The sequence below is a fragment of the Drosophila innubila genome, assembly GCF_004354385.1.
Source record: "Drosophila innubila isolate TH190305 chromosome 3R unlocalized genomic scaffold, UK_Dinn_1.0 2_E_3R, whole genome shotgun sequence".
In the NCBI taxonomy this organism is placed as follows: Eukaryota; Metazoa; Arthropoda; class Insecta; order Diptera; family Drosophilidae; genus Drosophila; species Drosophila innubila.
Window position 1 is genome coordinate 20,108,987 of NW_022995380.1, and position 22,968 is coordinate 20,131,954.

The 22,968-nt window shown below is 38.7% G+C and overlaps 8 protein-coding genes across 13 annotated transcripts; 2 read left to right on the forward strand and 6 right to left on the reverse strand.

Annotated features, from left to right (window-relative positions):
* Nucleotides 1-208: 208 nt before the first annotated feature.
* Nucleotides 209-5,649, reverse strand: LOC117790031 (phosphoinositide 3-kinase regulatory subunit 4). Its single transcript, XM_034629270.1, has 9 exons — nt 5,424-5,649; nt 5,146-5,332; nt 4,628-5,088; nt 3,958-4,546; nt 2,881-3,894; nt 2,605-2,818; nt 1,735-2,374; nt 881-1,495; nt 209-496 (listed from the first exon to the last, which is right to left on the reverse strand). The coding sequence occupies exons 1-9, from the start codon at nt 5,519-5,521 to the stop codon at nt 265-267; spliced, it is 4,050 nt and encodes a 1,349-aa protein (XP_034485161.1). The 5' UTR covers nt 5,522-5,649; the 3' UTR covers nt 209-264.
* Nucleotides 5,650-6,120: 471 nt separating this feature from the next.
* Nucleotides 6,121-6,529, forward strand: LOC117792132. The gene has a single exon (XM_034632131.1). It carries the CDS (start codon nt 6,133-6,135, stop codon nt 6,496-6,498), a length of 366 nt encoding a protein of 121 aa, XP_034488022.1. The 5' UTR covers nt 6,121-6,132; the 3' UTR covers nt 6,499-6,529.
* A 154-nt stretch (nt 6,530-6,683) lies between these two features.
* Nucleotides 6,684-9,410, reverse strand: LOC117792131. 6 transcript variants are annotated; one of them, XM_034632126.1, is made up of 3 exons: nt 7,657-9,410; nt 7,419-7,604; nt 6,684-7,352 (listed from the first exon to the last, which is right to left on the reverse strand). In XM_034632126.1, exons 1-3 carry the CDS (start codon nt 9,404-9,406, stop codon nt 6,745-6,747), a joined length of 2,544 nt encoding a protein of 847 aa, XP_034488017.1. In that variant the 5' UTR covers nt 9,407-9,410; the 3' UTR covers nt 6,684-6,744. The 6 variants fall into 6 exon arrangements, 5 of the variants coding, with proteins under 5 accessions (XP_034488017.1, XP_034488018.1, XP_034488020.1 ...); XR_004618148.1 differs by having other exon boundaries at nt 7,241-7,331; nt 7,400-7,596; XM_034632127.1 differs by having other exon boundaries at nt 7,241-7,331; nt 7,400-7,604.
* Nucleotides 9,411-11,260: 1,850 nt separating this feature from the next.
* On the reverse strand, nt 11,261-13,491 carry LOC117789936 (delta-1-pyrroline-5-carboxylate dehydrogenase, mitochondrial). The gene is made up of 3 exons (XM_034629147.1): nt 13,392-13,491; nt 12,871-13,170; nt 11,261-12,809 (listed from the first exon to the last, which is right to left on the reverse strand). Exons 1-3 carry the CDS (start codon nt 13,466-13,468, stop codon nt 11,315-11,317), a joined length of 1,872 nt encoding a protein of 623 aa, XP_034485038.1. The 5' UTR covers nt 13,469-13,491; the 3' UTR covers nt 11,261-11,314.
* Nucleotides 13,492-13,577: 86 nt separating this feature from the next.
* On the forward strand, nt 13,578-14,061 carry LOC117789942 (uncharacterized protein C15orf61 homolog). The gene is made up of 2 exons (XM_034629153.1): nt 13,578-13,758; nt 13,826-14,061. The coding sequence occupies exons 1-2, from the start codon at nt 13,602-13,604 to the stop codon at nt 13,954-13,956; spliced, it is 288 nt and encodes a 95-aa protein (XP_034485044.1). The 5' UTR covers nt 13,578-13,601; the 3' UTR covers nt 13,957-14,061.
* Nucleotides 13,938-16,224, reverse strand: LOC117789937 (venom acid phosphatase Acph-1). Its single transcript, XM_034629148.1, has 7 exons — nt 15,906-16,224; nt 15,722-15,817; nt 15,536-15,664; nt 15,350-15,463; nt 14,809-14,946; nt 14,350-14,754; nt 13,938-14,290 (listed from the first exon to the last, which is right to left on the reverse strand). The coding sequence occupies exons 1-7, from the start codon at nt 16,053-16,055 to the stop codon at nt 14,126-14,128; spliced, it is 1,197 nt and encodes a 398-aa protein (XP_034485039.1). The 5' UTR covers nt 16,056-16,224; the 3' UTR covers nt 13,938-14,125.
* Nucleotides 16,225-16,852: 628 nt separating this feature from the next.
* LOC117789940 lies at nt 16,853-17,962 on the reverse strand. The gene is made up of 2 exons (XM_034629150.1): nt 17,774-17,962; nt 16,853-17,720 (listed from the first exon to the last, which is right to left on the reverse strand). The coding sequence occupies exon 2, from the start codon at nt 17,571-17,573 to the stop codon at nt 17,154-17,156; it is 420 nt and encodes a 139-aa protein (XP_034485041.1). The 5' UTR covers nt 17,574-17,720; nt 17,774-17,962; the 3' UTR covers nt 16,853-17,153.
* A 337-nt stretch (nt 17,963-18,299) lies between these two features.
* LOC117789939 lies at nt 18,300-21,786 on the reverse strand. The gene is made up of 5 exons (XM_034629149.1): nt 21,556-21,786; nt 20,067-20,267; nt 19,622-19,737; nt 19,095-19,308; nt 18,300-19,037 (listed from the first exon to the last, which is right to left on the reverse strand). The coding sequence occupies exons 2-5, from the start codon at nt 20,161-20,163 to the stop codon at nt 18,391-18,393; spliced, it is 1,074 nt and encodes a 357-aa protein (XP_034485040.1). The 5' UTR covers nt 20,164-20,267; nt 21,556-21,786; the 3' UTR covers nt 18,300-18,390.
* Nucleotides 21,787-22,968: the final 1,182 nt, after the last annotated feature.

The window sequence follows — 22,968 nt, forward strand, 5'->3', positions numbered from 1 at the left end:
AAATGTGAAGTTGGCTGCGGCGTCGCTTTCTAGGGTTGTCATAGGTCCCGCACAAATAAGCGTTGCCAGCACACTCAAATCAATTGCTACGCAGTTTGTTATTTAGCACAAATCTACGAAATCAATGGTCTGGCAACGCTAAAAACAAGCAAATAGCTGATGCACTGCAATGCAACAGTAAATTTGAATTTAACGTACAAATTAAATGTAAAGTTATGAATATTTAATTTGACTAATCACAGATATAACGAATAAAATTAGGTGCTACTTCCAAAGCTTGATAACACCATCGCGTGATGCCGACGCTACATAAATTTGACCCTTATCCTTGCACATGAGCAGATCGGTTATAGCGTCATGATGAGTTGCTTTGGGCATATCCGGTCCCGATCTGGGACTTTCTTCAGTAGAATTTTGCAACTGCTGCGAATCGCCTACACTGCTTTTGGGAATGATTTGCTCCTCAATCACCTGGCTGCCGTCAATGAGGCGATAGCTGGAATAAAGATAAACAAAATTATAAAGAATAAGGTCTATGCACAATGAAAAAAAAGTTCTAGACTAGGCCCTAAATAAAATTTTGGTCTTTTTTCTGGTATGATATTATTATGATATTCTGGTGTGATATGAATCAATTATTCAACATTAATCATTAATAGTTTGAAAGGATCATAATGGGACTATTCATTTTCTTGTATATTTTGATTTTGTAATTTAAAAAATATTTAAAAAATCAATTGTAACGATACCTGATTAAATTTCATTTCAATAAAGAAAATTATAAATTATGATTTTGTCAAATAATGCTCTTTTATAATTTAAAGTTTATGAAAAAAACCTGACTTTTTCCATTGTCGATGTAAGGATCATCAAGACTTACCTGTAGTTAAAGGTTAGATTTGTCAAATTATCATTTGCCGCAGGCACCTTCAATGACGAGTTCTTTGGCGATCCTATATCCCAGTAACGGATGCGCTGATCCGAGCTTCCTGTCAGAATAAACGGAGAACCATCGACAACGCCACTCAGAATACCACAAGAGGTAGCTGGATCGTTCAGACTGGTGTTGGTCAGAACAGGCGCTGAGCTGGCCCAAAGAACCGTCTGTCGTTGTCCCGTCTCGATGTTCCAAACGGACACCTCATTGTTGGACTGCGAGGCAGAGATCAAATAGGAAGGTTCTGTGGGATGACAGGCGACCTTTCGAATCCACGAGTCCGCCGGATGTTTAATCTCAGTTATGGGTAGCCGGAAACGCAAATCCCAGCAGATGTGCTTGCCCCCACTGGTTCCCGTGGCCAGCCAAGATCCCGTTGGATCTGCACAGATGGTAGTGATGACACCATGACGTAGTTCATTCTGCAACCTCCAAGCGCTGTGCTGCATCCGTGTGTCCCAGGCCACAATGCCGCCGTAGAGCGTTGCGTAGACGATGACGTTCTGTGCCGCCTGGTCATAGGCATGCATATCCACGACGGGTCCATCATTGTACTCACTGAGGGAAGGAGTAGAAAAAATTAAGAATTATTTTTATCGTAAATAAGGCAGATAAAATTGAAAAAAAAGAACATTAGAAAGGAACTTTTTTGGATTAACTCCAGAAGTCTATACGGAAAGACGGACGGACATAACTAGATCGAATCGTCTGATTATGGGGTTTTCCCGTTTAATGCAATATACTCTTGCCCTGAACGAGTAACGGATTTAATAAATCTATAAGTTTATCTATATTACTTCTGATCCAATGCCTGTTGCAGCGTCATCTTTGTGGAATTGCGATCGATGCGCATTATCAATAAGCTGCCATCCTTGCCGCCAACTGCCAGCGATTGTCCAGCATCGCAAGCGGCCAGCGCATAAATGGGAGTATGGGCGGAATACACCTGACGGGACTTATTGATGCCATGGTTGCCATTCAGCTTGCTGCAGTCCCACAATCTCACGGTGCCGTCGATGCTGCCACTGGCAAACAACGAACCATCTGGCCGCAGTGGCGCCAGCTTAATCACCGACTCGGAATGCTCGTGAAGATGCGCAACCAGCGTTCCATTGAGACGCCAATTAGACGGATACGGCGTCACCAACTTGTCATAGTTGCCACGCTGCGAGAGAGCGAGCACATTATAACGGCGCTTTATCTTCAGGGTTAATGTCTCCAAGTCCTTGCAACATTCTGATGAACGATCCAGTGAATAGTTGCGATCCGGCATAGTATACTCTCCCAAAGAAGTGGCAGTGCTCACTGTTGTTGTCGGCACGCCAAGCACCATGACTCCGGAGGAGGGACTGCCTGAAGATCCCGCGGCTAAAACAATGTGTGGAGTGACAGCTGCATCCGAAGCAGGCGACACCATAGTGGGAGCATCATTAGATCCTAAAAGATATGTACACATGTAAATAACAGGCCGAAGATTTCATTTTCGATTAATTTTCGACTGATCGTTTCTATGGCAGCTATATGATATAGTCATCAGATTTTAACCAAATTTGATCAGAATGTATGAGACAATACTAGACAAATAATTTGTGAAATTTGTTAAAATATCTCAAAAAATAAAAAAGTTACTATTTTCGAACGTTCCTATTACGGTATGACAAACTTACGATTATCCAGGGGCAACTTGGTTGTCTTATCTGCCAGCGGATATTCATGGCAGGCCACCTGTTTGCGGCTGATCACAATGCGTCCATTGGCCATAGCTGGATCATCCTGATCTTGCATGGCTTTATAATGGAGAGGTATCAAAAACGGATTCATAGCGAAAAGTTGCATCTCAATGGAATCGGTCAATCCATCCGAAGTGAGGCGTCGGAAGAGCTGTAGTGTTTTGGAAATGTGAGTGGTTCTCTTGGAACAACCGAAATTGCCAAAGCACTTACATTGCGTAGGGTTTGACCCATGTCCTCAGGCTGAGCAGGTTGACCACCGCCGCGTGTGCTGATGCGGAAGCGTACACGTTCTTCCAGCGCGCCAAAAAATGGATGAATATCCTGGAACCGAAGCACGCTGTCATATATCTGTCTGGGAATCGGGGGCATCAAGCAATCAAGCAGAATGTGAGGTTTCTCCACTTGGATGAGCGGCGACTTCAAGTATCCTCGTATGGCGGGCATTATCTTACACTGCACATCAATAGCGCTCAAATTGCGTGCCGTTGTTGCAATCATGCCACAAATCTCATGGCGTATCCACAAATTTGGATGGCACAAATAGCAGGCGGTTTCATGCACAATCTCCGTTACAGTGGGCTTCCGAATGTGACCCAACTCGATTAGTATGGTAACAGCACGTATGGCCTTTGCAATAACAAACTCCTCCCGATCTGTGAATCCTTGCAGCAGCAGCGGCACCAATATATCCGATGCCTGCCAGCCAACGTAGCCCGCAACGCCAGCAATATTATCATAAAATGCTCCTCGCAGATTCTTATCGTCGTCATTGAGGAAAGTCATAATGTGAGAGAGTATCACATCGTTGGCCTTCTCCTTGCCAAAGAAGGCACACAAATCGCAAATACCCGACTCCATGAGCGTCTGCTTCACAATCGGCTGCGTATCCGTGAGTAAACTCAAGACCGCCTGACGTACAGTATCATGTAGAGCATTCAGTTCCGCCTCGTAACGCAACGTGGGCATTTCGTTGGGTGCATTTCGCTGCGTCTCCTCTAGAAAGTAAACGGCGCACTTGACCAACGCTGCAATATTCCGGGCAATTGCCACGCGTACAATTACAGCACATGTATCGGTGGTTAGATCGGTGATGAACGTTAGTATATACTCGGGAAAAACATTGGCATCGCTCCGGGGAATGTCCTTGACCATGTTCAGGCAAGCGGTCAACGTTTCAATTGCCTGAACTTGCACCTTAGCCGGTGATTTATTCGCCAGATAAAGCTACAAAGAAAGATTCTTGATAAGTACTAAAAATATAATATGTACTATCAATCTATAACATACAATGTATGGCAATATGCGATCCAGTATAGTCTCAGATGTGGTATATTTCGACAGCTTTTCCAGCAGTTGCAACGCAGCGATTTTCGTATTGGATTGCTTCAGACCTCTGATGCAAGAGGTGACCACTGTGATGATAAGTATGAGTCCATCTTCCTCTGGAGGCAGACGCTCGCATCTAACCGGATCCCTTTTCTCTTGATTCTGCTTGGACTCGTCCTCCTCGCTGGGTGTTAAGTCCCCTGCCTGTGTCAGCACCTTAATGCAATGCCCAATGTCCTTGTTTAACCATTGTATCTTAGCATCGGCCGACATTATTGGCGTCGATGAGAACATTTGCAAATATGAAATGAGAAATGAGTAAAAGTATTCGGGAAATAGTTTTTTACGCTCCTGATCCAAATAATCCTCAGCGCTCTTTCGATTTAGCGAATCAATGTCAATCATCGAGGCCAGCAGATTCCGTAGACGTTCGTTCTCAATGCCAGCCAAATGTTTCTTCACCAGCTCGCGATCACCAGCTCTATAAGCGAGCAGTTGTGAGAGCTCAAATGGAGCTGTGCCTTCTGTCCAGAGCTCTAGCAATGCACAACTGCCAACAAAGAAAAGATTTCAATAAATATGTGTATTCTAAAAACTAAAGTACCCTCTCCAGATTTATAAAAAGACTTACCCAGCTGAAAATATATCCATGGCAGGAATCAAAGTATTGCCCGCATATGACGGTGGTACACGTATTATAGAATCCGAATGAATTACGGACATATTACCATTATTGGGATCATCTTCAGCGGACAGAGTCTTGACAAAGCGTTCAGGGGCAATGTAACAAGTTCGACGTCTACTCGTATCAAAGAAATATGTGTAATCAGCCGGGTTATCTTCTGGCAAATATGTGGGCTTGAACGAAGCAAAATCTGATAACAAAATCCAGTTCCAAGAAGTGATTAATATGTTCTCCAGCTTGATATCACCATGACAGATCTTTTGCTTGTGACACTGATTAAGGGCACAGAGAATCTGAAAAGTAATCCACTTCTTCTCCAGCACAGTGAGAAAGGGTCGAGTGGATACCCGATCGTACAGACTGTGCTTCACATACTCCCGCATTATATAGGCCGCCTTGTCGATGAGCTGTTCAAAGGTAAACGGGTCAATACAAGAATCATGCATTCAATTAATAAATCTCACCTCCACTCGTTGAAAGGGCAAACAGTTAACGGCATTTGCAAGCGTTAAAGATTTCTTGATGCTCTCCAGGCGCTCCTTGTGATCTTCCAATGGCAACGTTGGGTCATGTTTGACAAACACCTTAACAACAATTAAACCTTCCTCTGTCTTTGCTTTGGCTACTTTGAAGAAACGCGTACTGCCCATACTGCGGTTAGATGATACATTAATATATATTCATATATAAATATTGTATTGACAATCTGTAATAGGCTTAACCAGCTGATAAATCTACTCACTTCGAGTTGAAAATGATTTCGTTGCCAAACTGGCCTGAAAAGTAGTGTTCCACTGCATAGATCTGCGATGGTGCAATGCCAACCAATTGATTACCCATTTTACTTGCATTTGCACGTTATTTCGCTGCCTAGAAACTCTTTTATTTATTCTTTTTGTTTGTTTTTATTCAAGGAAATTAGACTTGGGTTGTTCATGAGTCAGTGAACAAAAAAGAGTGAGTGAGTGAACCTGTTCAGTTAACTCGTTGTTCACTTTGAATCAGCTGCTCAATTTTACTCTGACTGTTTATATTCGCTCCATTGTAGTATATTTCTAAAGCATTTCGATTGAATAAGAAAAATTAAAAATTCATATTTAATGTGCCTATTGATTAAAAAAGTCCCGTTGCTTTTCGGTGCTGGAGTGAGTGAGCCAGTTCCATTATGTTTGTTCATTTTTGCTCAGTGGTTCACTTTTGCTCTGTTGTTTTATATCAGCTGTTAGAGGGTAATATCGATAGCAGAACGCGCGCAATGTTGCTTTTTGAAAATTTGTACATACATACAAACAATGAATGCAACTAAATTCCATACGTCAGCAAGTCGGTTGTAAATTTAAAATGGAACAAAATACTGTCGATTCAGCGAATTATTTGTTGATTACCAAATGTATAAATAAGCAGTGGTATTATTGCATATTCAAAGTATAATAATTTTTTCACTTGACGCAATGCGCTCTTCATTTATTTTACTTCTCGCCTGCTGTTTGGCTTTCGCTCAAGCCGGCAGCTGGCGTCAGACCCAGGATTACCTCACCAGGGATAGGGAGGTCAGACCCAGCTGGAGTCATCGACACTCGGATTTATGGCCCTGTGATGTGGCTGATTACCCAGAAGCTTATCTGCTGATACACAAGGTTGAGAAACGCTTAGACCGCATTGAAGACGAGCAATTGAAAAGTAACATTGTGGCCTACGTTGTGAGCCAGTTGAGGCAGTGCAAATATGGTAATGAAATGGATGAGCATTGTGTGAAACGCTCCATTGGCTATGCCATGTCCTTTATCAGTCGCCACAAACGTCAGCAAATGTATTAAAATAAAATTAACAAACAAAAAAAATTACAAATTATGTTGGATGTGAATGAGGGGGGGGAAACTCATCCGGTTTTTGTTTCTTCAACTTGATCAATTTATTTCGGGCTTAGAGCTGATATTTAATTCTATTTCCGATTTATAAAAAATAATAACAAATGTATTAAAATAAAAAATGTCATATGGAATATATTTGTAGAAAAAATTAATAAAAATAAATGAATACCTAAAAAACAAATAAATTATAATTTATCCTGAATGTGGATGGGGAGTGGAGTGCTCGTCCTGTTGTTGTTTCTCTAGCTTGGCAAATTTACTTCGTGTATAGAGCTGATCCTTAATTCTTTCCCTACGAACCTCGGGTAACGAATAACGTCGCAGCACATCGCGTCTTTCAAAAATGGACATGGTAATGTCTTGACAATCTTTGGATGGCTGACAGAATGTCCAACTGCCGAATATGGTATCAATGCAACCACAATTTCGACAGAAGCCAATAAAAGTGCCCATCAATTTGGAGTCCAATTTGCGACAAGACAATGATACAGGTCCCCCCAGTGTGCTAATTGCATGTCCAGTGAAAATCCAATCTGAGATATTTTCCAACATTTCGTGAGGTCGTGGTGGCACCGTATCTTCTATGGTTATATTAAGCACCTTCATTTCACCTGCTCTAAAGCGTTCCCGAATTTCTTTCGGGGTCAGTTTTACACACTGTCGCCAAGATCTATCCCGAAATTTTGGCTGGGCACAGACGGGTTTTGGGGCATTCTTCACCAATCGATGTTCATCTACAATATTTATGCGCACGCCAAGTAGTAAGGACTCCCAGGAGCCTGTTAATTCACAGGGAGCACCTGTTAGAGCAGAGTAAGTATATTTAAATTTAAGTTTAAATTCAAACCTTGGCTAAATTTGCTAACCGTCAGCTGGCTCGGCAAAGCAACAAGGTAATCTATCAGCCGCCCACATTTCCACGCCCCGATTGAAATTTGTGTCCTGCATGGTTTGTAGACGAGTTAGAATCTTCTCCAGCATGGGAGCTACGTTGGGTGCTTCCGGAGTAATCTTGTGATTTGTTGGAACTTGATATCCGATGGTCTGGCTTGCTTTTTAAAAATCCTCGTAAACTAAAAGTGAGCACAATTCCAGACTACTTACCCGAGTTACTCTGCAGTGGATAAGATGAGGGGGCAACAGAGTTCGAATTGGCATTGGAGGAGGCAGCAATACGTTGAGCCATCTCCATGGGCGACACATTCATTTGCTTAGCCATATTGTCAATCATTCGATTTCCAGCCTGTTGTCCAGTTCCAATTTGATTAACGAGTACTTGGGGGAATCCCACATTACCCAGCTGATTACCATTTCGATCTGTGGAGTCAACCAAGCCACGTTTATAGCTCCTCTTTGACGTTGAACGATGCTTGGCTTGAAGCACCTTTAGCAAATGTATTAACTGCTTTTGATTTTTATTAAAACTGGGCGAATTTGTCACATTGTTACCATTTGGTTGTACACTTTTAGGCATGGCATTAAGACTATTGGATTTTACACTTGCCTGACGATTATCCTGATTACCTTTACCCTTGACTAACGCCTTTTTTTGTCCGGACCTCATCAAAGGTATATCATTCCACACCATCTGCCTTTGCTTTGAGTTTGATATATAGTATGGTTTTGGGCCACCATTTAAAGTCTTTTCCTTGTTTATTTTCATGCATGCTTCCAGCGCTTCAAAATAATCGTTAGCTTTATCGGTTTTATGATCTACCAATCTGGCACTTTTCATGTCATCACAATGACACTGGACCACACCATTGGATAATTTCGAATCTCCCTTAGAATCTCCTTCAAGTGCATATCTCGATGCATCACAATGACATTGACTCTGAACATTGGAAATTCTATTTCCCTCACTGTCCACCGACGAGGTTAAAGGTTTCTTATCATCACAATGACATTGGGATATTTCATTAGTCCCCTTGCCTATGGAACATGATAGATCTTTAGCAAAGGTTTTGCTGGGACTCTTATGGGCCTTCAATATCTCATTAAGTTTTTTCTTGTACTGTTCGTAAAGTCCGCCAGTTTTCACCTCATCAGAATTCATATCACCGGACATGCGCTTAAAAATGCCCGTAGCTCTTTCCATCTTCAACTGATTTGTCTTGGCTATGTTATCGTTAGAGATAAGACCCTCTCTTTCTCTTGTCATTTCGTCATTGATAGCCTTGACAAAATCATCCATTGTATTGGGTTGTTTCAGATTCTCCACAACATTCATGAGTTCATTTAAGGCAGTCAGGCGAACAGGTTTGCTGGCAAACAAATTGGGTTTTTTGCCATCCGATGAAGGTTTCTTCCAAGCACTTATGAACTCCATATAGACCCTATTTAATTCGGCAATGCGACGCTCCGCCGAGTCCTGTGATTCTAAATTTGTAGATTTTCCCGGTTCAGCCTTATCTTTAGTGGGCAAATCCATTTTAAGTATAACCATGCCCTTAACTACTGGTTCCTTCATATTAGCTTTTTCTTTGCCATTTTTTTCTTCCTCCACATCTTTTGATTTTGGTTTGAGCACACATTTTAAATCTCCCATCTTGTGATCATCTGAGGCATCGCAATTTACTGTCAACTGTGTTTTCTTAGCTGCTTTAGAGTTTTCCTTTCCTATTAGAGAAGTCTTTCCCGATCTATCTACCATATCGTTTTTAATACCTTTCGCTAGAGAATCCACATCATCTTCCTCTGCAACAGCCGTATTCTCACTTATAGGACCCGTTCCACGTTTTAACTCTTCGCTTCCATCCTTAACCCGATCCCGATACGCACTATATAGACGGTGTATATCGATTTTGTTGTTGCTGGCGACTCGTATACTAGTGGCGAATTCATTATGTGGCATTTTATTAGCATTGTTTGGAGTTGGGTTTAAAACAAGCAACAAAAGGCAAATTATTGTTAGACGAACTTTGCGCTGAATAACAACATTCCAGCCAAACATTTCATTTTGTTGCAACAATATAATTATAACATTTGGCAGATAACAGAAGAGATTTTAATAATTATTTTTTTATTTCGACAGCTTTTGAAAATACTATAAATGTCGAATAAAATTGGACATTTAACTCAACCTAATTTTTAAGCATTTGTGATAGCTTAAAATGAACTTATTAACAAGATATTTCATGTTATCACTAGATATTTTAGATATTAAATATATAATTAAAAATGGGTTGATGCGCTAAAAAACTAAATTTAAAACAGCTCAGATTGTTTTACATCGCTATGTCCTATTACAATAAATCGCATGTTCTAAACTTGGTTCATCGATGTTAATCGATGCTTTTACATCTCTTGCTTCTGTTACAGATCTATCTGACAATGGTCTATAAACAATCTTTATTATAATTAGATTCTCGTGTGTGATATCATATTGTCAGCTATATAAGCACGTCAAAAGCTTATATCCAACTGTATTCATTTTAAATCGGGAACATCGGTAAAATGGTTTCGGTCGCAATTGTCTTAGGAATACTGTTGTATCTGTGTGTTTGCTGTGCTGCAGGGGTAAGTTCAATCAAGAAGGATAACTCCTTTTTAATTGTTTCCTAAAATAGAGATCTTGGAAGTATGAACTGCTTTCCGTAACCGCAAAATCATCGGATGCTAGTCTAATGAATGCCAATCTACAACTTGATCGAACTTCATTAAGTGAATCAGGTTTTTCGGGAACAATGGATATAAAGTTCGATTCCGATGACACAGTTATGGTAAGTGAGGTTAAGTTAATTATTTTTTGGAAAGGTTACATTTAAATTTAACACAGATGGAACTGCTTGTGTTGAGTGGCTATAGCGGCAGAGAAGAGGACTATCATGAGCTACCCTACCAAATACCAAGGCAGACACTAAGTCAATTTATGGATCACTACTATGAAGATTTTCTCTATTCGAATTTGGGCCAATGCACGGACTTACCGATATTGAAAGGGAAATTTGTGCCTCCTTTTCCAAAAAACACCTATACCTTTGATCACTGTAAGTTCAATGGCGATGGATTTCCCGATATGTTACCTATGGGGTACTACAAACTGTCGCTGCATATTAGTGGACCAGTTGATTTCAATATGACCTTCATTACAAAGGTAACAGCTAAATATGTTTGATTAATACGACAACTTTTCTAAAAGAAAGCGATGTACATAAAAATCCTTTCCATTTATAAGTCCCAACATGTTGTCTTTGCACTTAAAATATATTCAATTTATATCTTCAAGATGTTATAAAGAAGCACAAGATTTTTTGTTTAATGTTTTAATAAAATATATAACTCATATTCAAATATTTTTTAAATGCGTGGATGACTTTTTGTGAGGAAATGATTACTTCTAAAACCCTTTTAGAATGAACATAGTTTGCTTAGAATATTGTTTCACGGTCCAATAACTAATACAAAACTTATTAAAAAGTAAAGACAGAACTGATCACAGGGTATCTATCAGTCAATCACTTTAGGCAAGAGCAGTAATAATAAAAATAGTACAAAATTATATATTACTGGAATTTATTATTCATTTCGCGCTTCAACCCCTTTTCTTTTTTCAACGATATAATTTAAATAGTTGGCAAGTGATTTTTCCATAATTATTCTAAAAAGATTTTTCTATAGTAATTCAAACAATCAGAAAATCGAAATAATTTGTGATAGCTGAGTTTTCTTTGCTATTGCTTAGAATATATATAATTAGGTATCTAAGTATCTAACAATATTTAAAATTCAACTATTTTTTATTTAATTACAACGTCAGAATTTATAAATCAATTTCAACCGATGGATCTTCCGACTGTTTTATTGTGGATTTAAACGTCGCTGCCTCTAACGTATTTGCACCGATCTCCATGTAGGGATAATATACATTCACATGCGGCACAAAGCACTCTTTGATTATCTGTGGGGATGTCCAACGCAGCAGATACTGTGGACTGCCCAGCTTCTCATTGGTGCCGGATATGGCACCGGCTCCAAAAGGTTGCTGACCCACCTTGGAACCCGTGCATTTGTCATTGATGTTTAAGTTGCCCACATTGAATTTAAATACTTCGCAGGCTTTTCTGATAAACTTATCGTCGGTGGCAAATACGGAGGCGGTGAGACCGCGATTAATCTCCGCCACTTTGTCCATGGTCTCCTCCAACTCGTTGTCCTTGTAAACGTAAACACAGAGTATGGGTGCTAAGAGTTCCTCTTTGCACAAGAAATTTTCGAGATCATTGAGAAGCACTATCGTTGGATCGATATAGTATCCTAGGGCCTTTGTGCCGGTGCCGCCAAGGAGAAGTTGACAATTGGAACTATTATGTATGTACTTGAGGTACGTGAATATCCGATTGAAGGCAGCTTGATTAATCACCGCGGAGAAGAAACAATCACAATAGGTGGCTTCGCTGACAAACAGTTTACTGGCAATACTTATAAGAGGCTCCTGAATCCTTGACTCCCACAGGGACTCGGGCACGTACAACATCGAGCAGGAGGAGCACTTTTGTCCGGCGTACTCAAAGGCGGCTCTTATGGTGCAGGCAATAGCAACATCGGGATTCGCTGAGGGATGTACAAAGTGAAAGTTTTTACCGCCACTTTCGCCCACCAAGCGAGGATAATTATTATATATGTTTATCTGATCGGCAACCATTCTCCAGAGAACCTTGAGCACAGGAGCTGTGCCCGTGAAATGAATGCCCGCCAGTTTGGAACTTTGGGTGATAGCCTTGGAAAATGTAGTCGGAGTAGCGGGTATGAAGTTAACCACGCCATCTGGAACACCTGCCTCGCGCATGGCCTGGAAGACATACCAGTTGGACAACATGGCAGAATCTGAGGGTTTCCACAGCACAACATTCCCCATTAAGGCGGGCGTATAGGCCAAGTTAGCAGCTATGCTGGTGTAATTAAAAGGAGTTATTGCTGTCACAAATCCGGTGAGTCCCCGTAAGACCATGTGATTCCTACAGCACTTAGGAGCAGCATTAACGGGCTCAAAATTTGCCAGATCACGCAGAAATATTGGATTAATGCGCATAAAGTCGACTAGTTCGGCGACATCCATATCCGCCTGCTTTAAAGTCTTTCCCTGGCCAAGCATAATAGCAGCAATAATCTTGAAGCGATATTTGGTGGCAATCAAATCTGCTGCTCTTTCCCAAATGGCCATGCGTCTGCTTAACTTGACATTATTCCACTTTTTCTGTGTGTACACAGACAACTCGATAGCATCCTCAATTATCGCTCGACTTGCGTGATTATACCTGTTGTTTATACAGAGTAAACTTAAATTTAAATATATATTATTTTTGAATTATATCCCACCGTGCAATGTAATGATTTCTATTGTAGGGCAAGTTCTGCACAAGATGACAATTATTGTGCATTTCCTTGCCGTCTATTACTATTGGCACGGACTCTATGCGCCTCAGAATCTCCGCTAATGCAAGTTTAACTTGGGCACGTTCCTCTGAACCAGTTTCATAGTTTAATAGTCTCTCATTTTGAACTGGCAACAGGTCAAAGTACTCCTTATCCACACTTGGTACAATACGTGAATAATCGCGTACGGATAACCTCGTTTTTCTACACAGATTTTTTAAAGTCTTCGTCATCGGCGTAGAGCTAAAACATTTAAAATAACCGCCAATTTTAATAGATGGCAACGCTTTCTCAGATCAACATTATATGTCTGGCAGCAATACTGAACCAAACAGCTGTTTATTTGAATAGTGCTGCATTTATCAACACCGCATGTCTGGCAGCTCTACTTAACGAAACAGCTGTTTATATTTTTTTTGTTTATGCAATAAACAGACGCTTTTTGATTTAAAAATGCAACTTACGCGTATTCTGCTGAAACCCCGAGCTTCCGAAGTGTTGACAGCTTACTTAAAACAATGCCAGGAGCCGTTTTGGACATCGTATTTCGTGAAAGTGAGTAGAGAAAACAAAATGAAAACCAAAAAAAAATATACACTCCCCCAAGTACTAAATTAACTACTCTAATTATACTGTGAATTTAGTTTAAAGACGTTCAAAACGATCAGCGCGGTATGTCCCACTTCAATTGGACACTCGATACGGGGACAAACTATCATATATTGCGCACTGCCTGCTATCCGTATATGAAATATCACTGTAGCAAGCGGGAATTTCAGGATCTCTCACTTGAGGACAAGTTCTTTCGTTTCCTGAAAATTATCAACCTGGGTGAGCGAATTAAGGAATTAAATACATGCACCAACTAGAAAATCAACTCGTATTCGTCCTATATTAGGCCTACCTATGCTCTTCTATGGACTTGCAGCAATACGTCTAATTAGCCATAAAGAAATCGTTCGGGTTAGCGATGAAGTGGAGGTACCAATATACTTTCTGTACGCGGAGGATAAGGGGGCCAGATTTTGAATTTATATATATTTACAAAATATTGATCTGAAGTCTGATGCTTGGGAGGAATTTTTGTTATAATCTGTCTTACATACTAGAATATACGAATATATTACCCAACAATAATAACATAGTTACACCTTCAAATAATTTCAACAATTGGTAATAAACCTAAAACAATTTGCAATTAAGTCTTGCAGTCCGTTGTGGGATTCTCGCAAGTTTCATCATAATTGTCCAGCAAAAGAGGCTCCAATGTTTTTCCAAATTGTGTCAGCGAGCAGGGAGCATCACAATTGGGTATGCTCAACTCCTTGGGGAACTTGTCCTCGCTGTTGAAATAGTATACCAACTAGGAGAAGAAAGCGAACATTAATATTTTCATAAATATTTTCATTTTTAAATCATTACCTTCACTTCGAAATCACCATCACTGAAAGATTTGCTATTGTGTAGCTCAAACACCAGTGCAGCAGCATATTCCGGCAGCTTTGATGTCTGATCAATGATGCCCAAGGAGTTCATAACATTCACAAGCGTTACATCATGACCCGCATATAGAAATATCTTGCGATCTGGACTTAAATTCTTTCTACGTTTGTTTTGCATCTTTTTGAGTATTTCCGTAAGAAAAGCGCCGCCCTTGATGCGCTTCATGAGATGTGTTTCAGTAAATAAAGCATAGCTACGTTCTACTAATGGTCTCATCTCCTCTGGATATATATTCTCTGTCCAATCGGGCAGCGCCAAATTGGCCTCCTCTTCAGTTTTTAGAGTAGTATACAAGAGTTCTACATCCAGCACATTGGAAATGTTCTGCAGATAAATATTATTAGAATAGGATTTATTAATTTTTAATTTTCAGCTTACCTTGCCCGTGTTCTTGGTGAGCAGCTTAAAAAGCGCCTTGTTGTCCTCATTCAACTTTTGCAACTCTGGAGGCGGAGTTTTGTATAGCTTTTGTAGTATGTTTTCATATTTAATGCAAGTCTTCTTTTGCGCCAGCAACTGTAGAAATTGAATAATTAATTATATGGCAATTATCTGTAAATCTACAAGGTTTTAGATAAAGTACTGTACGATGGAAGCAAGATTTTAAGGTTTTGATGGGATGCTATAAACAATTTTTTATAATGAAAATTCTCCAATTTTCTAAATTGACTGCAAAAGTCTGCAAAATAGTTTTCTAAAAAGATTCTTAACTTAAAAAAAATCTTATAGATAGGGGTGTTGCCGAAATATAAATCAATCGAAAAGCAACTAAAATCCCATCCTTTATTGCTTAGTTTTGGATCGGTTTGAATTTTTTTTGGATAAAGATAAATAAGTATCAACGTTTATGTACAAATCATTTACCCGAACTGATCCATAATTTTAAGATAGGAATTGAAATTTAAGAAAGAATACTTACAGTGTCATCATTACGTGCAAGGGTATTTATGGCCACCGGTTGCCAAGGTATGGGCAGCACATTGTTATTCTCCAGCGGTGGCATCAGACCGGCCAAAACACTCTGAGCACTCATCTAAAAGATAACTACCAAACTGATAAGACATAAAGCTTCTTATCAACAGACAATGCTGTGACTTTGACGCACCACACAGCGCTCCGCGGCGGAGCTCAACACAAGCAACTGCTGCTGTGTATAAATGCTGTTCGCGGGGAGTAAACGATAATAGCGCATGCGCAAATTTCGACCCAGATTATAAGCCTGCAGGCTGCCCTTCTGCAAAGAGACTGGAATTTAAAAACTTCTCTAAATACGTAAAAATTCGTAACTCACTGGTGTTAGCGCTCCAAGGCCTTCCTGCCAATCATAGGCAGCATGCGGATCATTTGGATAGAAGCCACTGGGATTCTTGGCACCATGACGAAACAGCTGTTCAACGAAGAAGAAAGAGAAGCACTCAAACAAAATACTTAATGCGTATGCTAATTTAGTATTTAGCTCAGTTTGTCAGTCTTACAATGGATATCATTCGCAGCTTTTTCAAGCCCTGTTCATCGTTGCTGTCGCCAAACACGAAATATGCCATCATTACAAAGCATAATGCGCTGCCCAATAATATAACCGATATTTTGGTGCCACGCCGTGATTTACAGTCGAACGTCGACATTGTGTTTCAACTATTTTTCAACTACTTATCTTCGAGTGCAGTTTATTAATATATATGCACTACAGAACTACACAAATTTTCACAGCCTAAAAATAGTTGTTGTTTATTTGTTGTTGATTTTTTTGCTCTTCACATTCGCCCAGCGCGAAAATAAAAACACCACAACAACAACAGCTGCTCACATAACACGTCCAACAACAGCAAAATCAACTCAGCAACTGAACTACCATCGATATCAGCTTAGCCTATAGAGCGGAAAACTGATGAGAGCAGCAATTTTGTAAACAGCAGCGAGCGAGCAAAAGAGATATAGATAAAGAGCGAGTGAGAGAGTGAGAGTGAGAGAGAGGTCGTCGACAAACATGTGCTAATAATCAAATTATGTAGACGTTGAATAGAAGACCCCAATACCAAATTTAACAGTGCAGAGTTTAACTATTCAAAATACTGTACTAGAAAATACCCTGTACTCGGGTCACTTTATAACTCGGTCAAAACCTAATCAATTTTCTTGGGGAATACAATATTTATTTGTTCATAATAAATACTGTCATTTCGAAAATTTAATTTATTTCGAATACTGCTCATTTTTGTCCAATACTTTCCTCTTGACACTATCTCATAAACTTCAAATTCTCAAAACTTTGTCAAATCTCAACCGATTTCCTTGCGGAATGTCAAATTTATCAATATTTATCCTTTTTTTTTCATTTGAAAAAAAAATACATTTCTCTTATAATGAAATTGTTAGTACAGATGGACAGCATCGGTATAATGCTTTTTTTATACACTTGCTATATTTATAAAATATAATTTTATTTATTTAAAGGAAGCCTCTTTTTCAAGAACAGGGAAGAAGCAAAAATCCCACAAAAAATATATAAAATATGTATATACATATATGATTAACATATATCGGTAGCCTGAACACTTTTGTGTTTGCAGAACATGTCATCTAGATCGATTCATTGTCCAAACCATTCCGTCGATTCGTCACCCAACCAACCAATAAATTTAACATAATTGGAAAGAAAAACAGAAATTCAATGCGATCGGGCGAGCCTGTAGTTCCAAAAGACGTATAGAGAGCCATACAACTTATGAAGGGCTCTCTTGATCCTCCTCTGAGGATTCACTCGTGGGTTCCTCCACCAGATAGCCTTCTTCTGCCTGATAGACATGCTTTTGTTTGCATTTTGGTTTGGATGATGATGGCTCTACATTTTCAGTCTGATGATCAAATTCGTTATCCATGTCGTCAACATGATCTTGCTCATCGTCGGAATTAGCTATTGGTTGGTTGCATTGTGGTTCATCCTGTTGTCTGTATTCAAAGATGGTCGGCCTTTGATAATATTGAACCATGTTATAGATGAGCTCGTTATGGCAATTGTTGTCGTCCGGCACTACCAGATAATTCTCAGCCGCATTTAAAGGCCAAAACATCGACTCATGGGTATCGGGCATTAGGAACTCGTAATACTCAACGGTTGTAGTGCGATAGCTATGACTCGACATCACGGCCAATTCTTGCGTCGAATGAAGGAAACTATTTAGTTATTGGTCCTGGTTTCCTACTCCCTCAATAGGTGCGTCCTGATTCACAACACTAAGGCTCAGGCGCAAAAAGTAGACACGCACCTCGCACTGCCGCAACAAGTAAAACTGTAGATATAGTTGATAGATCATCAGGGACCAATATAGATAGAAGTACAAACAAATCCGTGGTTATCAATCAGCTTGAAAGTCGTTGAATGAATGTTTCGTTAGCTGCTTTTTTTTTTTGGCTATGTGAGGGACGCTTTGCCGGAAATGAAAGGTGAGAAATAATTTTGAATTTCTTACGTACAGAATTTTGAGCGAAACGAATATGTTGCTTTGAATAAAAACTTTGCCTGTTCTAGATCAGCAATAAAAACCGGGTCGGGTCGAGTGTAGATCTCACAGATCTCACAACAATACTTGGTTTGTTGATCCCTCTATATCTTTAGGCTGATAAAGTTTGATTAAGAATTTTTACATTTTTAATAAACTTGCAATTAATTTAGGTAACAAATTTACACGGTATCAGGGAAAAAGAAGAAGAAGAGAAAATTGACGAGAGTACGTACATTTTTTTATGAATTTCTGACTAAATTAGGTACAGAGTCTCTACCGATCAGGCCTTCCCGAATGCAGCCTTTTCGAATACTTCTAATTAAAAACCAAAATCCACATAAATTAAATAATGAAACATAGCTTATCCACATTATTTTCTATCTTATAATTTATTGTACATGCTATAGTTTAAATTTAAGCACAGTCTTAGATCCCAATTATAATAAGCGACTCAATGTCAACTTCCACCCAACACATAACGTTCCGTGTCGAGCTCCTCATCGGAATATTGCTGTTCCATGCGCTCGCACTCGCTATGTCTCGTACATCGCTTATAGATCATATAACCACCCCAGACACTTAGGGGCAACATTGCCAGTCCTACTGGCATTAGGAAGAGCAACAGAAACTCCCGAGGATCGCTGGGATCATCAGCAACGACCTCATCACTGTTACTATAGTCTGTCCAATAATCAACTTCATTTTGTGGAGGCAATACCTCCAGATAGGCTTCTCGTATCTTGTGACCACGATAACTAATTGCCACACAGGCATAGAATCCTGCATCTCTCAGGCGTACACTGTTTAATATCAGTTTGCTGAGATAGATCTGTGGATTTATCAGCTTCTCTGGGGATGTAGAAAGCAACTCATAGGTTCGTCCATTATAGCGCACAATATGAGCACTGAAATTGGAGGACCCTAATACCGGCTGAGTCGCTTCAGGAGCTGGCATATGTCCTAAATAGGTGCGTCGACGAAACCATTTGATAGTTGGATGCTCCTCGCTGTGTACGCGACACTGGAAGACCACACGACTATCCTGTACCGCAGTCTTATTGTTGGGATAGGCATCAAGAAACTCTGGTGCAGCCAATGAACTATCTAAGATAATAAATCAGTTGTTAGTTAACGTTTGAGATAGTTAAACGCATCGCTTACTCTTCACATCCAGCTGATAGGTGCGCACCAATTGAACGTCCACAGTTTGCGAAGAATCCAAAATATGGGGATTAATGCTGCACTTGTAGAGACCCGAATAACGCTCGGTTACATTGCGTAGCCAGAGCTCGGGACGACAGAGACTGGACTCACAGGGCAAAGCCGTCCAATCATCCACAGATTCAAACTGATGACAATTGTTATCACTGCATTGCTGTTAAAAGAAAATATATATTATTTTTACTATATATTTGTTTTCCGAACGTTACCCTTACGACATTATACAGCTATTTAATATGAAAAATGTTGTCGTTTTTTTTTTTAAGAATATCTCAATTGATCTCACAGTTTGTGTTTTTGGTGTTGTCTTATACAAACTGACCAAATTTTGTTAACATTGGACTACTATATCAAATAGCTGGCATTGGAACGATCTGTCAAAAATTGCATACTGTGTTTCATAGAGTATAATATCTTAGACGTGTCGAAAATAGCTGATTTTTCTTGATATAATTCGTACTACCCACCTTAAAGTACCAGTGTATTTTAATCTCCGCCAGCTTACTCTCATCCACAAGACCCGTAAGGTTGCACTGCAGCTTGACATCGTAGCCAGCACGTTGTTGTATCAGTTCTGTGTTCTCTATACAAAATGCAATCACGAAAAACATAATTTCAAAAATCAAAACATCAAATTCTTGTTTACTTATTCAAAAAAAAGTTAAAATATCTTATCAAATTGCGTTGCAAAAAAAAAGAGCGAAAACAAATAGATAAACTACGCAAGAATTGCCAATGATTGATTTTTTTTTTTATTGTAATTTAAGTTTTCTATTTGTAGACTTCTAGTAAGCGGCAAATAAAGTATTCTTCAAAGAAAAACATTTCACATCTCAATAGTTTTTTGAATGCTAAACACAATAGTAATGAGAATTTAATTTTAAGCTTTCAAGTTTAAACTCTTAAACTCACCTGTAATATCGATAAAGTATCCAAGCGTTAGGGGCCTTTTATAGATGCCAATTAAGAACCAGATGGTTACTAAACGTTGCTGCCACTGCTGCTTCATAATTATGATTATCGACTTGAGCACATTCGTGAATTATTTAATAATATTTGAACATTTTTGTGCTTATTTTAGTTCTTATAATAGTTTTAATCATTTGGATATAGCTGTGATAGTAATATGAGAATTAGCAATGCATTAGGAATCGTAATAATCATTTTTAATTTTCTAAAAAAAAAAAAAATAATAAATTTCAGGTCTTTTCAAAAATTACTATGTATAAAATTCGATATTATCGCATTATTTTCCCCATTCACGAAATGATCGATTTGTATTTAATGTTATAGCAAACTTTCGTGCTCGACCCGAAGCTGCTTAGGTTTTTATTTATTTATTTATTTTTCCATTGCATTTTTCACCGCTTCGCGCACATTTTTCACACATTTTATTGGGCGCTGGCGGCCGCTGAGTGTACAATTTTCTTTTGTTTATTTACTTGGCCATTTAAAGCGGTTGATCCACATACAAATAGAATAGAGCACATACAGATATATATAAACACACATAGAAATGTAGGTGTAATAGATATATGTATGTACTTATTTCTATATAAATCCTTGGTTCACAAATAAATTATGGCATTTTGGTTTTCATTATTATTAAATAGTGAGAGACCCCATTTATAAAGAACAATAAATCATCGATGCGATAATGCTCATTTATCAAAAGGCGTGGGTTGTTTGAAGATTGTGGAAGTCAAGAGTTATTCGATTTTTAAACACGTGTAATAACGTTATAAACAGTAACTGGTCTATTTAAGGTGACATTCCAACTGTAAATTGGTGAAGAAATTTGGGAAATTATATTCAAGATCGAACTGAACAATAAATCAACATGCAAATTTAACGTTTGGTCATCAGTTTTTAACTTTTTTGTTTCGCGTTTCACATTTGCAATTTTATAAAAAGCAATTATAATTTATAGATGTTTTTAAGTTATCTGTATCTGGATCGATTCGCTGCACGAAACTCTCATAAAACACAATTGTCTAAACGATTCACCGACTAGCAGATCGTTGGATAGTCTGTTTATTTTGTTGCTCTCAACATGATCAATTTTTGGACTTGATTTATCAATGTTGCTCCCATTTGACTGGCATTCACTCAATTGATTTATAAGGTATCATTTATTAGGTAGCCGACATTTCACTCAAATATATACGTATTTATGCGCTTGATTGACAATTTGTTTATACTTCTCGTACGGGGCAAAGTTTAAAAACCAAAACCAGCAACGACAATGGACTTCAACGACAGACTGTTGGTTAGGTTTTTAATCATTTAAACATTGAAGTGAAGGCACGTCGAAATGAAACACTTTACTGATATGGCTAAAATTGATGAATGCGCCAAAAAGCAACAGACACTTTCTGCTGATATTGACGACTTTCGTTACCTAACACCACATCCACAAAGTCAATTGGATCCCGTTGATGAAACGTTGCATTTTTCGCAATTATTTGAAATGCACATAGTAGATGTGATTCCTTAATATGTTGTTCTGTTATTGTTCAATTTGTTTTCCACTGAGCAAATATGTTGTACTCGTTTTTATAGTTTTGTATTGAATTCTCGATCGTATTGTGTGCGTCCGTGCGAGCGGGTGGCTATCAACAAACTACTGTAATACACGAATCGAACAAGTGTTACCCCTCGAATGCACGGACGGAGGTGTTCGGCGTTGTCGTTGTCGTCGTCGTCGTCGTCGCCGTTGTCGTTGTGCTGGAAACAAGGGAACAACTAAATAAGTGTCTTTTATAAGCAGTTACGCTTATCGCATATCAATATAAATGCGTAAATATACAGTAGTCGATATAGTGAACCGATATGGGACTGCGACTATGTACATAGACGAGTACAGTTAGAGATTACACTGCAATAGTAGACAAAAGTATTTTGACATTAATAAATAAACATTTATTTACTTATATGCTACTAACTTCGCTATCTTAGTGGATAAAGCAATGTGATTATTTTATGCTGTGTTTAATTGGAGATATCTTAAGAAACATCTAAATTTTCTATATTAATCCCTTAGGTACATATATGATATAGTAAAGCGATAACATATTGTAAATTTTTTATTTTCAGATATCAAAAAAATCAACAAAGTTTTTCATACTAATGATTGATATTTAAACTTTAACCCCATATTTTATCAATTTGCAGGATGAATTTAGCAAAGGGTCATTTTAGCAATACAATACGACAATTTTGAAAACTATAGCCTTCTATCCTTTCAAGGACCGCAACATTTGTATGTGGGTTTCCTCTTTTTATTTAACTGAAAGGAATGTCAAAATAAAGTGCAAACTATTTGTATCTTAAAAAAATAAAAAATAAATATAGTTTATAATAATATGAGTTAGTACGTGCAGTTTTGTCAAATTAATTTTTTTCACTATTGTTTGTCTACAGATCGAGCACTAAACTATACACATAATATTTGACTCGACCAAAAGTTTAACCCTCCAGCAAAAGTGAGAGAGTTGGAGAGTAATAAAGAGAGGGAGAGGGAAAGAACAGTCATTTAAATTTTGTATATTCATATACTGTGGTAGTCTGCACCCTCGACATTTGTTTATTTTGGCTGCTTCAGTGTTCGGTTGTCATATCAAGTCGTCTAGTTATCGGAGTACGAGCTTATCAAGCATAATAAATAGCGGGAGCCAAGCGGCAGCTCCGATGGCGTCTATAGATTGCTGCCAATGGCGACAATAATGCCAACAATACAATGCTTACAATTTGACCAGCTCCATTCATTGAATCGAATGTTAGCCCAACAAATCCAAATTAATTCCCAATGGGC